This window comes from Neopsephotus bourkii, unplaced genomic scaffold (genome assembly GCF_033783945.1).
Source record: "Neopsephotus bourkii isolate Nb327-2 ecotype Australia unplaced genomic scaffold, CSIRO-AGI_Nbou_v1 NB_107, whole genome shotgun sequence".
Taxonomy (NCBI): domain Eukaryota; kingdom Metazoa; phylum Chordata; class Aves; order Psittaciformes; family Psittacidae; genus Neopsephotus; species Neopsephotus bourkii.
The window spans coordinates 6,541,902-6,555,878 of record NW_026900624.1 but is presented as its reverse complement, the minus strand read 5'-3'; the positions used below and the strand labels follow the sequence as shown (position 1 = coordinate 6,555,878).

The following is a 13,977-nucleotide window of genomic DNA, read 5'->3' as shown; positions in this document are numbered from 1 at the left end:
TGAGTGCAATATGGGGTAATTATATCCTTCACCAGAATGAACAGATGCACACTGACTTCAGTAAAGCTGTGTCTATTTATGCCAGCTGAGGACCGACTCTCTCCCCTTCTTGTTGTATTCAATGAAAATGATGCAAAATAAAAGGTTCTGTGTAACTTTACAGCAATGACACACCCTAAAACCCAGATTGCCCAACTGAGCTTTAGTTGATTTTTGGTTCCTTTCCTGATAAGCTCCTATTACCTTCAGCCTGGTCTAAGACCACAGTCAAATTAAACACAGTTTATTTTCTTGCCATAAGGAGAAGATTTAAAACCACATGTGACTATGGATGCCCATACACTTTTCTTCCTTACCCCTGATGGGGGTACACAAAAATAAAGGTGTGCTCAGTGTGCATCATGAGGAAACCCCAGGCAAGATGACCCAGTTCAGTGTATCCTATGTTGACTTACAGTGCAAGACTCTCCTTAGCATATACGTGGAAGATAAGCCTGGGAAGCCACAGAAAAAAATGATATGAAATGCAGCAGCTTCTCCAGCCCATGTTTCTAATCCTTCTGCTCTGGACCATGAAGACCAAGGAAGAAATCTTAACCTGACTTAAACCAACAGCAAATCTGAAGAGACTTCAGTAAGGCCAGAACATATTCAGATTATGTGCACTACATCAAACATTTTCCACTGGACTCTACATACAGTGGTTAGTCACGAGGAGCCAACTTTAGGGTAAAGGTGACAAACAGATAATATAACTCCTCTGCAATTTTTAAGAGGACAAAGCTATTTCATTTAGTTTTTATTCTCCTTCAGCTTTGCTTGATTCTACAGAAATGGAAGATTTGCTGAGAGGGATGTTTGTGTGGGAATCTGCCAGCTCTGCTTTTTATGTTTGTTGGCATAAGGCAGTCAGGTGGGAGTTCTTTATTAAAAATGCTACCAGTGTTTTGAACACAAAACTGTATTTTCACAGGAACTTGAATGACTTTTGCTAATGAAATGTACATTTTCTCTTCTGCTGTACTGCCTTTATTTTCTAGTTTGGCATTGCTGCTATTGAGTTGATGATTCATTAAGTGGCTCTTTTCCATTTGCAAAGGGGAAAACTACCATTAAACCAGCAAATTAAAATCAATATTACTCCAAAAAATAACTAGTAGGGGTTGCAGTTGACAAGGATTTTTGCTTTTTTTATTTTTCCTTCCGCACAGTGATTCTGTCCTTGAATATGCGGTTATCTATGTGCCTCTGAGGAAAGAATTTAATCCTTATTGTTCAGTATTACAATACAAATATAAAAGCAAGACTGTGATTACATGAACCAGTCAATAACTTACTTCCATTTCTACTCTTTTAGCATTACAAGTCAGCTTGCTTCTCTCACAGATACTCATCAATGATTAAGTTACTTCAATTTAGTGTCCATGAAGCCTTTAGGCACAAATGAGTGAACATCTGTGGGCCTTCCTCCTGTCCACATGCTTTCGTAGGCAAGCTCTGGACTAATCCATGCAGCATTCACTGGACTCAAACTCTGGCATCACTTCAAAGACCATGGATGCCACTGCTTTGTACCATCCATCACTTTGAAAGCTTTTCCTGCTTCTAGACAACAATAATGGCACATTAAAATGATTTGATTCATTTACTAGGCAAAATAAAAAAACTTGAAAGACAAAATAACACTGAAAATAATGACAAAAATAATTTCTGTCTGCTGACAGCCTGACCAAGATGGAAGCACACAGAAAGCTCACATATCAGGAGATGAAAATGAAGGTTTTAGGGACAGGAAGCAGTTCAGCGAATTCCTCACAGCCTATGCTAAGGTATTGAAGACAAAGGAAACCTTCCTACCTGCCTGTTGTTTGTCTAGAGGCCTACTGCAAGCTTGTACAAATGGAACAGAGGCTCAAAAAAACAGCACAGTCCAGATCCAAGACAGACATGGATCTGAAGCCACACTTCATTCATTCGTATGAATGCAAATGGTGTCAATGGATAGAGATGACACTTTTCATCTTCCTGATACTCTGCAAAGCAGCATTTGACGTGGAGAAACCTGAGCATTTTCACCTAACAGAAATGTACCATGTCAGGTGTTAAAATGGCTTGAATATTTCCTGGGGTGTTGTATGGGTATTTTAGGCTTCTACGTGCAGACTGTCATGGAGATCTCTGACTTCAATGGAAGTCCTTTTCAAAATGTTCATGACACTGACTGGTTCTGAAGATCTTAAGCATCAGTAATAGCCAATTCTGCTGCTTCTTCCCCACCAACCTTGATCAGATCTCTCATGAAGAAGAGGTAACAGAGAGGTACTTTGGAAAATTTGCATCTGGGTGTAGTCTCCCTGGATATACCATGCACATTTATCTTTGTCCACCATATGCGTTTATCTTTCTGCAGAGGACCAGATATCTTGTCATTGCCAACCTCTGGCATACCACTATCCACAAGGAACAGTTCTTACTGCACTACCTTAATCATACCTGCATCTGTCTTGGCTGCACTACAGTGGTGTAAAATACATATTGTGGAACACTCCACATGCCCCAACAAGTCCATGCCTCTCTCAGCTGCTTATCAAACCTATCCACTAGTGCGCAACTGAGACTCCCATGAACTTTTCAATACAGTACCATGTTTTCATCCCAATCTTAAAAGCTCCCTCTGTAAAGAGTTAGTATGAAAGGCCAAGGTGCAGGGATTCTCTACAGCAAGGCTGATCCTCATACAGGCAGGCATCTCAACCTTATTTTCTACGAATTAAAGACACAAACCTCATCACTTTCTACAACAAACATTTTCCATGTTATACTCTTACAGAAATATATAGAGGCATGCAATTACTAGTAGCATGCATATTAAAAATAAACTGATAAAAAGGAACTCTTAACTAAAATTCTCAGCTGCACACACTTCTTCCCAAAAGGAAAAAGCGAGAGAAATAGCTTACAACAGATGTTAATCTTTGTGTTTAGCACATTACAGGAAGGTGCTTCAAACACAGTGACAAGCACAGTATAAAAGCTTATATAGAATAAAACATATTAACAACTATATCTATTAAGGGCTACATTTTCAGCTAGGCTTCTGCAAACCTTTTTTTTTGAAAAAGCAATTTTGTTTCTGTTTTCTGCATGCATACAGTCAATGAATATTAAATACATTTGCAAACCCCTTAGCTTTGTTATATACCACGCTGATTAAGTTACCTTGAATTAGATTATCTCTCTTCTCCTTCACTAGCATTCCACCACATCCCCATGGAAGCACTGAGGGTTATATACCAGAAAGGTGCATGACATCCCTTAGGGAATTACAGTCCTTTTCTGATACTGTAAAAATGACTTTACCCAATTCGATTATTCCTTACCCAAACAATAAAGTTCTCTTGTGTCTCCACTGCACAATTCTGTGTAACGTTTTATACAAACAGGCATATCTGCTAGCTTCTTTTCTAGTTTTACAAAAGGCTAACTTGCATTTAGCAGTATTTTTCCACCTTCTAATGGCTATGCTCAGTCTTAACACATTACACTTAAAAAAAAAATACATATATATATATATATGTATTTACAATGCAGAGAGAGGCTCTGCTGCAGACCAACCTGTTAACATATTTATTCTACAGTATACAGTGGCATCACACAACTGGGGTTCTGTCTATAGGAGTAATTTTGCTTTCAAGAAACCTTAAAGACGTCCTACCACCAGGGAAGCCGGGAGTAGTAGCTGGTTTTAGTACACACATGAAAAGAAGCAGCAGCTGTCAGTCAAGAACGGAGCTCGGGAGTACTATGATAAGAACTTTTAAAAATTAAAATGTGTGTTTAATTTTTGGGAACATCCAGAGACCGCAGTCCCTGACTGGGCTTACACAGTACCCAGTGATGAACAAACATACACTAACAAAACAGCCCCTGTCCCAAAGCATCCTGCAGATTAGTGACCAAATTCAGGCCCTACCAAAATCACTACAGAAGATAAAAATTAAGCAGCAGTTGAGAAAAGAACTGGCCAGAGGTGCCTGAAAAATACGCATGTTTCATCTAAAGTGGTTGTGCCTACCTGTACACTTTCAGCACTAACCTACATGACAGCTCCACTGCAGGCACCTGCTATGCAACTCTGCTCTATTCTAGTCAGCAGTGTCATGAGCAAAGCCATCCCAAGCCCTGCATTCAACCAGGACTAGAAAAACAGGTCAGGGAAATAGCATTATAATCTGATATAATTGCTACCCAAATCATCACAGGCTCTCCATTAAATTGAATGAGAATTGGATTGGGCCCAAATTACTGACAACAAAATGGGAGGCTTATTTTAATATCTTCATCATTTCATTTAAAATCTTCCATTTGAAGAGCATAAAATAAGATTTGCCACAGGTGGCTACACAGTGACTTAAATTTCTATGTAAAACAGTTCAAAATAGACTCTCTGCACTTCGGCCGCAAATTAGAGCCCCAGCCTGACGTAAGGCCACCCTCTCCTTATAGTTGATGGGTGCCACAAAGCAGAAGAACAGCTCAAGAGTAAGAAGGTGCATCACCCACGTGTTTGAGTAGAGGACCTTCAGGATTTGCTGTAGAGCCTGTAGTTTCAAAACACTCACCCAGCTGGAAACATCACAGGCCAAAGTAAAAATATAAAGACTATCTGGAATTAACTTCCCAAACATCATAGCACATAGCAGAAATTTTATTTATTTGATGAAAGCAAAAAATAATTTCATATTCTCTAAGAAAAAAAGGTCTGCCAAAGAGGCTTGTTTTGGCAAATAATGAATGCCTAAAGAAATACTGTTTGCATTGTGCAATGAACTTGTAATTAATGTTTGTTTGCTCACCATTTAATAGCAGTTCTGCACTAAGTGATGGGATTTTGTTGCCATTTGTGAATGTGCAGATTTTGAAACTTCATTCCCCATATGGAAGAGCTCCCAGGGGGTCATATCATAAACCCATTCAAATGAACAAAGCAAATGACAGATATCCATATAAACGTAGAAAATGAGGAAGCTGTATGTATTGTTTTAAGTAAGTACTGCTAAGTGCCTCAGTTTACTTGTGTGGCATTTTCCTGCTTGACTGCATAGAGCTAAATCAAGAGTCTGTCTAGATGAGGACAGTGAATGCATTAAAAATACAAAATTCATTTAGACATGATGAGGGGCCTTTAAATTGAGAAGTCCCCTGTTTCTTTCTTGCCAGCATGGCAATGTCTATGTCTCTCATGCCTACATCTAAATATAAAGGGATTCTGAAATCCCCAAAAGGTAATGAGACCTGCTAAAAGGAGAAATATCAGGTAGCAATCAGTGTGCTTTTAAGAGCACAGACACTGACCTGGATTAATCCTATTAATCTACATGCACCTGAAATAGAAGTGCAATCTGTCAGGCTAAGTGTGAAATCACTTCCAGAGGGTAACTCAGAGACAAGTAGGCTCCTAACATGTAGGGATCCCAAAAGGGGTCCATGAGACCTTCAAAATTTCCATGGACAAGAAGAGAGGCAGCAAATATAGACAGGATTAAGCCAATTTAGGTTATTGCCACTGTGCCTGCCACTGCACTTGCACCAGCTCCACCTAGATTTAGTTGCTTGGGTAAATAGTCATCCATACAGGTGGGCTTATTGAAGCCTTTGCTGCTAGGTCTTCATTGCTATCAGGGCTCTGCACAACTGCTAAAGCTAGACTTCACAGAGATGGAGGTCATGGAAGGTGCAATACCTTGCAGAAAAAGATCCAGCTATAGGTAACATGCATGAGTACAGACATTGTACTGCTTGAACGGTTTTTTGTGAAATACTATGGACTACTTGGTAGAGGAGTGATGAATATCATTTTACTTTGAAAAGGCTGTCCTCTTAATTTGCTGCTACACGGGCACCCAAAGTAGAGGTTTTAGGAGATGCCAAACTCACCTGGACCATGCTTATTAGTATGCTTGGGACACAGTGGCAAAGCTGCCTTTCACAAAGTCAGTCCTAGAATGGACGGATTGTGCCACTATCTCAGAGTAAGGTACAGCAGCCATGCCTGTCACCCAGTGGGTGACAGTAGTAGCAGCCAGCAGTAGTAGCCATCCTGCTCTGTAACCAGGTCTGATGCATAATAGCTGGGAGGACATGCACTGTGACAGCACAGCTTTACATTACACTGATTTATGGCTATTTTAAATATATTTTGAAGGCACGTGACTATTTAGTTAGAAGCCAAACTTTCCACTTGTAGATAAGAACTTGACCTCCCTTGAGGTATCTGGCAGAAAGCTTTGATGGGTGGAGGGAGTTCCCCACTTAGAAATAATATGGAAACTTTAAACTTCTCTGTAGGCCGTGAGTGGGAGAGGAACATACAGACCATGGTGAACTGCAAAGGAGGACACAGCCTGTAAATGGGGCAGTCTGTTGCTGGGGAAGGAAGTATTGGCCTGTGAAAGAGCCAGAAATAATTCAGAACATAAGATGTATCTCTGATAACATGGTCTTACATACAGCTGCCTACTTAATTTTTACTTTAGACAGAAATGAGATTTCTGTGTGGTTATTTCCCATGCTATCTATATGAAATAGAAAATTTAGTAAACTATGGCTTAGGCGTTCTGAGGAAGGGTTGGTGTTTTATTAGTATTAAGTATGATTGCACAAACTAGTCTGAAAATGAAGGCTGTATTTTCACAAAGTGAAATACAAACAAAAACACTGCCATGAGCTAAACAGCAAGACAGAAAAGATATGTGTTATTTTCAAAAAGTTGAGAAAATCAGTTTCCTCCACTTCTTCCAATTCTTCAAAATTGAATCTAACAATGAATGAAAATTCTTCTACTTAGAAAAGTATAGAACATTGATGCTTCTCTAAGGGCAGCATTTGCAATGACATCACCATTGCTGAAACATAACTTTAATGATAATTTAAGCCCCTGATACAGGTCTTTCAGTTGCTCGTGAACCTCATCTATTTTCAGGAGCAATCTGCTCATCTTTAACACCCCAAAATGGCAGAAATCAGTGTGTTATTATGCTGTACGAACAACTGAAATGCAGTCTTGAACTTGATAAGAAAACTATAACCTTCTTTTATGTTCACAATTTTGCCTTCCACAAAATATAATTTAAAGAGAGAATTTAACAACTTTATCTTAGAAATACTCCGTCCTCCAGGCAGATTTAGCTCACGGATCTTCTACCAGATTCTGCCACTACAAAAATATCAGGAAAAAAATAAAGGAATAACAGGAAGACCCAACATTGACTTCAGTGCTTCAGAAGTATTCATACATGAGAAATAGACCTCTAAGGGCCACACAGGGAGAAATACATTTATACTTAATAATCATTAATCTGAAAAGCAAATGAGGGAACTGCAGCAAAACCCTTATTGCAAGTTACACCCAAAAATGTTGAGAAAGAGGGTTGAAATGGAGAATAAATTGTGTGGTATGCAAAACAGTGAGAGAGATTCAGAAAAGAAAACACAACTTGAGAAGATTTATAAAATCTTTGAGTGTAACTCTCCTTTCACTCCTATCCAGACAATCTTGCCTCAGTCTGGCACCTGAGCTCATTGCACCAAAACCTTATACTGGGGTAGACAAGAATAAGGCCAGTAAGTTAGTAAAAGAATGCGTGAGGCTAAATCTCGAACAGAAAGGTTAACACATCCACCCCTTTTTTAATTGCAGAATTGCAGATTTTCACTTCTGTGATTTGTGATTCATCTTATAAAGCATAAATCTGCATTTCACCTTAGGTACTTTGTTCTTCCACAATGCATCTACAAGATTTTTATAGCTTTTCATGGTGCTAACAGTATGCTCCCAGAAGAAAACTGATTTACCTTTTTTTTTTTTTTTCATGATTTAGAGAAAATTACAACTCTGCAATTCAGCTCACTTAAGGTGAGTCTTTATTCAGCAAAATGAGTGCACTGACTTACCCAGGCCTGGGCATCAGACAGGAACAGAGCAAGATATATATAAAATAACACAAAGCCCCCTTTGGAACTGTATTTTGTACCTGAGGTAGCACTGCTGGTCCTTGTCCTGCCAACCTCTGCAAGGAGCTGACCTGAGGAACCTTAATGGGCACTGCAGTGATAGTTCCCAAAGTCTGTTGAAAGAAGAACAGTTGAACACAGCTTAAAATACTTGCAGAGCTTCCCCAGATAGAATCTGCCCAAACCAATGGCTCCCCTTCCAGCTCTTTCTTTGTCTCTTCTTGACCTGTGATGGAAGGGTATAATGCATCAGTCCATTTGAAACTCTTCCTCTTCTGCCTAAAGAGTCGGAGACTCTTCCTTCTCCTTAACATCCACCACAAAGCACCTTTAACTGAAGCCTTTTGTCTCCTTAGAGCATTTGGTAATTCTGAGTAAAAAGGATACATCTCTCATTGTTATGAAGTTCTTTTGGTACACAAAGAAAACACAAGCATGCTGCCATGGCTGAAGGCTGTCTAGGCACTAGCTTTCTTTCAAAAGAGATCTGAAGGAAGGTGAAATGCACCACAGTGCAACTTCAAAATGTGCATTGGTATGATGATGCATTTCATGGTAGCCAGGGTCACAGAAGTTCACTGTGTCTTAGTAAACAGTAAATACTGAATTATTAAAACTGAAAGCTACCTATAAATCTACTACAGAACATTGTAACATAATATACAGCTAAGACAACATCCATTTCAGCCAACACAGCAGCTATTTCTATCCACACTTATTTTCTCTACTCACACTTCCCTCGGTTGTACAACAAATTAATCCAAAACTTATTTAAGATAGAATATAAGAAACTCTGTTGGAAGGGACTTACAATGATCATCTAGTCCAACTGCCTGACCAAAAGTTAAAGCATGTTAAGGGCATTGACCAAATGCCTCTTTAACACTGACAGGCTTGGGCCATTGACCATCTCTCTAGGAAGACCATTCCAGTGTTTGACCACCCTCTCAGTAAAGTAATGCTTCTTGAACTTCTATAAATTTAACTCCCCTCAAAACAAAAGCATCAAATCACAGCCAGCAAGTATGCTAATAATAACCCAATATGCTGAAGAAAATTCTCAATAGAAAGCAAAATACAATTTAATCAGCTTATGGAATCATAGAATAGTTACGATTGGAAAGGACCTTAAGATCATCAAGTTCCAACCCCCCTGCCATGGGCAGGGACACCTCACATTAAACCTTGTCACCCAAGCCCTTGTCCAACCTGGCCTTGAACACTGCCAGGGATGGAGCACTCACAACCTCCCTGTGCAACACATTCCAGTGCCTCACCACCCTAACAGGAAAGAATTTCTTCCTTATATCCAATCTAAACTTCCCCTGTTTAAGTTTTAACCCATTACCCCTTGTCCTATCACTACAGTCCCTAATGAAGAGTCCATCCCCAGCATCCCTATAGGCCCCCTTCAGATACTGGAAGGCTGCTATGAGGTCTCCACACAGCCTTCTCTTCTCCAGGCTGAACAGCCCCAACTTTCTCAGCCTATCTTCATATGGGAGGTGCTCCAGTCCCCTGATCATCCTCATGGCCCTCCTCTGGACTTGCTCCAACAGTTCCATGTCCTTTTTATCTTGAGGACACCAGAACTGCACAACAATACTCCAAGTGAGGTCTCACGAGAGCAGAATAAAGGGGCAGGATCACCTCCTTCGACCTGCTGGTCACGCTCCTTTTGATGCAGCCCAGGATACGGTTGGCTTTCTGGGCTGCAAGTGCACACTGCTGGGTCATGTTCATTTTCTCATCAATCAGCACCCCCAAGTCCTTCTCCGCAGGGCTGCTTTGAATCTCTTCTCTGCCCAGCCTGTAGCTGTGCCTGGGATTGCTCCGACCCAGGTGTAGGACCTTGCACTGGGCATGGTTAAATTTCATGAGGTTGGCATCAGCCCACCTCACAAAGCAAAACTGTGGCAAGTCCGTATCAATATGTTTTCCTCAGACTGCAAGAACAGAGTGGTAAACCAGCCTATTTCATTCTATCTACAGAGTCTGATAAGAATACCATGCATTTTCATGCAGAATATTTTTAATAAACTTGTCCTACAGAGTTCATATTTTTACTTCTGCTACTCCTCTTGGAGACATTTGGGGGTGTGATGTTCTATATTCAGCAAAGAATACAATTAGCATAAGATTTGCCTGAGTTAAACAATAAGAAGAGCTGTACTGTTATAAACATGCAAGACTGTTTTGCCTGAGTACTCGTGGATTATCAGTACCCTGGTTTATGCATGGAAAAATATACTCCATTAAACTTCCATCTTGAGCCAAGGTCAGGGGGAGGATGCATGCAGAAAGCAGCATTTCCACCCATGGCTGGCAAAATAAGTAAGTTACACTTTTCTGCAGAAATAAAGGTATTGGCCACAGTGAGGAACAGAATGGAGTATTTCCACTGCAGTTACCCTTACTGGGTGACACAACAAATAAAAACAATTGGAAGGTTACTTTGAACTATCTGAATGAATTACTTTACCCTGTCTACCATATCACAGCCTCAGACACTGGGAACCACAATATGATGAATTCTTCCAGTTTTGAGAGAAGGAGAACTTCAGATGGCACCTGCTGCTACTGCCACTTATTAGACATGTCACAACTTCCTGCTTTATATTAGCATGAACTAAAATTAATTCAGCACAGATAACTGCCTTTTAAGGTGAATACCAAAGTGAACTTTCCAACCCACACTAGAGGAACTGAACATTTATCACAAGCATGATCTACATTTTCCCTCCATCCCAACACTGCTTTTACATAAAATGAGATTTCTTTCACAATGGAGTAAAGCATGAGTTTTCCCTGGAAAACCAGGAGCACCACAACTTCTCTTGGGCTTTACATATACCCTCTACAGGAATTCTGTACAGAAGTGCTACAGAAGGTGCAGCCACACTTAAAGCATAACCTTCCAGAAGTTCTACAGAACTTGTTTAAGTTAAAGAAAGTTAAACAAGAAGTTCTTCCTTCTGGAAGGTCATGCTTTAAATGGCTGCACCTCTCGTCATTTTTGTATATGGTACCTGTGACCTTGTGACCGCACATTCCAATATTCCTATTCCTACAGATACACATGAATTTGCAAGGATTTCCAAACTGGCCAACAGAATGCCATGCATTAAAATAAAATGCATTTTTCTGGTTTATGTTTCAAAACACTGAACAATTGAGCCAAAAAGAATGGAAATGAGAAAAGAAGCAAAAACGCCATAAAACTACTCTGCACTGTTTCCTTAGCTTCACTTGAAGACAAAGCCAGGATGTATTGCCTGTGGGTATCAGAAAAATGAACTCTCATTAGCTCTGTCACCTGCACTCTTCAAAAAATTTGTCAGATTTATTTTCCTGAAGTATGAGTTCTGCAGCAATCTTGAGAGAAGAACAAATTATGGCTTTCTTAGGTTATGAAATTTTCAGTGACAAAGATGCAACCTCCTGTTTACAAATAGTTTTAGAGTAAGGATCTGTTATTTAATATTCAAAGAAACAATCTCAGTGCAAAACTCATATGGCCAAGGGAAAATTCAAACCCTTAATCTCACATTAATAATAACACTATTGTATGCTCAGACAGAGAAAAACCTAAGAATCTATTTTACTTTTCACTATTTACCTTTTTTTGCTACTGTTTCCCAGCTTGGGCAATAAATAGTTCAAGCTGTTATATCAGCAGAATTCAATGACAGAAACCTCTGTACTTTTCCTGTAAGACACTTCATCTGTTATCTCAGGGTACCTCACCTAAGTCAGTATCATCATCTCTGTTTCAGTAATGAAAAAAGTCAACAGTTAGAGATACAATTATGTTGTCAGGGCCAGACTGTTGTGCAGGTGGAAATGCAAGCCAGACTTCTCACTTCCAGTGTCTCATCCATGTGGTTGATTATTGATTATCTCATCTGTGGATGTAGAGTCACATCTGAATCACCTCATTTTAGGTCAGGTTTTAATGATCAGTCAGGATGTCTCTATGATGATGGACGAAAGAGGTAAAGTATAAAGCAGAGGGAATCACAGTTGTGGTCTCTGCAATGAAGGAGACACAGGGGCTAGAATGGATGGTTAGGCAGTTTTGCTCTGGGTACATATTTCAGTGCATTTCAGAGCACTGCCTTGTTCCAGTTTAAGCAGTAAATAAAGGAGAAGATAAAACCACTTGCCTGACAAACAAAAAAGTAAATGTTTTTATCCGATGTTCTTGGCCAGGCAATGAGAACTGGACAAACTCCCCATGTCTTAAGCTGTAGCAGGATGAATACTGCTCACACTCACCTTAATGCTTCAGTTCTAGCTGGGTCCTCAGCTCATGGGCTACAAGAAGTGAGTAATCAAGACATCTCCCTCAAAAAAAGGGAACTAAACTTCTTTTCCTTGTTAACAGTGCCACCTATTTTCACTCACAAACCCCCCAAGCTTGCCGTGGTGAGCCTGATGGATCAAATACTCATCACTCACTAATTCCATGCTCTCATTTTCATCCATGTAGGCCTTTTTTTTTCCTCTTTCCGTTTTTCCAATTTGTCCAAAGAGCAAGCTGGTGCACATTCGTATAAACCTTTAATTAACAAGCTGAAAAGACATTTTTCTGGCAATGCCTGACCTTTAAGCACTTTGTATGAATTTATCGATACCAGCAGAAACAATAATTTAAAAGGTTATTTTATGAGTGCTGAATAGTTTATGGCAGCACTTTTGTCAAGATAAATGAGTTTCTTATTTCTACATTTACAGCTCTAAGCATTTTAATAAAAAAGGTTCATAAAAGTCAAAGATAACTCCAAATCTCTCCTCTATCTAAGTCTACTTGGGTTTTTCTGATGACCCCCTGAAACACGTACAGTGTGGAGGGAGCACTGAAATGTGCAGCAATGGGAGAATGTGAAGAGATGAGTTTCAGTTTGCTCAGAACTGTTTTGCTTTGATAGTATGCATTTAAGCCAAATTTACTATCTTTATACTGAGACCTTTTTCAAATAAAACCAAATTGATCAGGTGTCTTTCATTCTGTCTAATTAACTGAACTTTAAATCCAGTAGCACTTACTATCCCAGGGAAGCATTTGGGAGCTCATGATCCCTTGCTTGCTCCTACCTCAAGCAGCAGCCCCAACCCTGGACTGGAACAGGAACCTTAGCCACTTCATCACCCATTGTAGAGGTTAATGTCAACTGAATGCATACAGTGAAACACAAACCATTTCCAAACGCCTGTCTTCAGTGACTTATACAGAGCAGACAGTTATCTTGTATGTCAGAGACACCTTTTTTGCTTCAGTAAGCCACAGATGCCCTCAGACAGGAACCGCAGCAGGCCCACTCTGTAGGTCTCCTGCAATTTCATTTGATGGGTAAAGTAATTAAGTAGCACTCTCCAAAGGGTTGCATTTCAAACTGCAGAAACAGGTGAAGAGATGCAAATCAAATGATCTTTTTCAGTGGTCAGTTTGCCCAGTAATAATAACCATAAGAATTTAAAAAAGAGAAAACCAACTCAAAACCCTCAAAACAGGAGGACACAGTTGCCTTGAAAGACAAAAAGCAGTTCCTCGCACATGATCAAAAAGAAATGAAAGATTTAGAAGTTATTGCCAAGTGCAGTTAAAAAAGAAAATAATTTCTCACCCTCAATTCTTCTATTAATACCAAATAGCATTGTAACTATTTGCTATATTTTCTCCTCTTATGCTTCTTGTGCTTTAAATCAACACCAACCCTAGTCAAGGCTTTCAAAGACAACTGAGGGACAGAAGTGTGGGGACTGTGGCAAATGGAAGACAAAAAGTGAAACCAAGAAGTACAGTATGGACAGATAATAAGAATTCAAGGGATGAAGGCTAGAGATGTTTAGAGAATAAAAGGATGCTGAGGCAGAAACAAGGATGAGATTTACATTGTTGACGATAAGACCAAGTGCCATACATTTAGTTTTCTACTAATACATTGTAACTTCTTTAGTCAA

At 39.7% G+C, this 13,977-nt stretch overlaps 1 protein-coding gene across 3 annotated transcripts in view; it reads right to left on the bottom strand.

The window, feature by feature from the left end:
* Window positions 1–13,977, bottom strand: part of PHF21B (PHD finger protein 21B) — a 164,894-nt gene that overhangs the window by 31,428 nt on the left and 119,489 nt on the right. For 2 of the 3 annotated variants that reach the window (XM_061358953.1, XM_061358959.1), the window contains one exon: window positions 8,034–8,126. The exons of the other annotated variant lie outside the window; for it this stretch is intronic. In XM_061358953.1, the coding sequence (XP_061214937.1) occupies window positions 8,034–8,126 (93 nt within the window). The remainder of the gene's footprint in view (window positions 1–8,033; window positions 8,127–13,977) is intronic. 3 annotated transcript variants of the gene reach the window in all.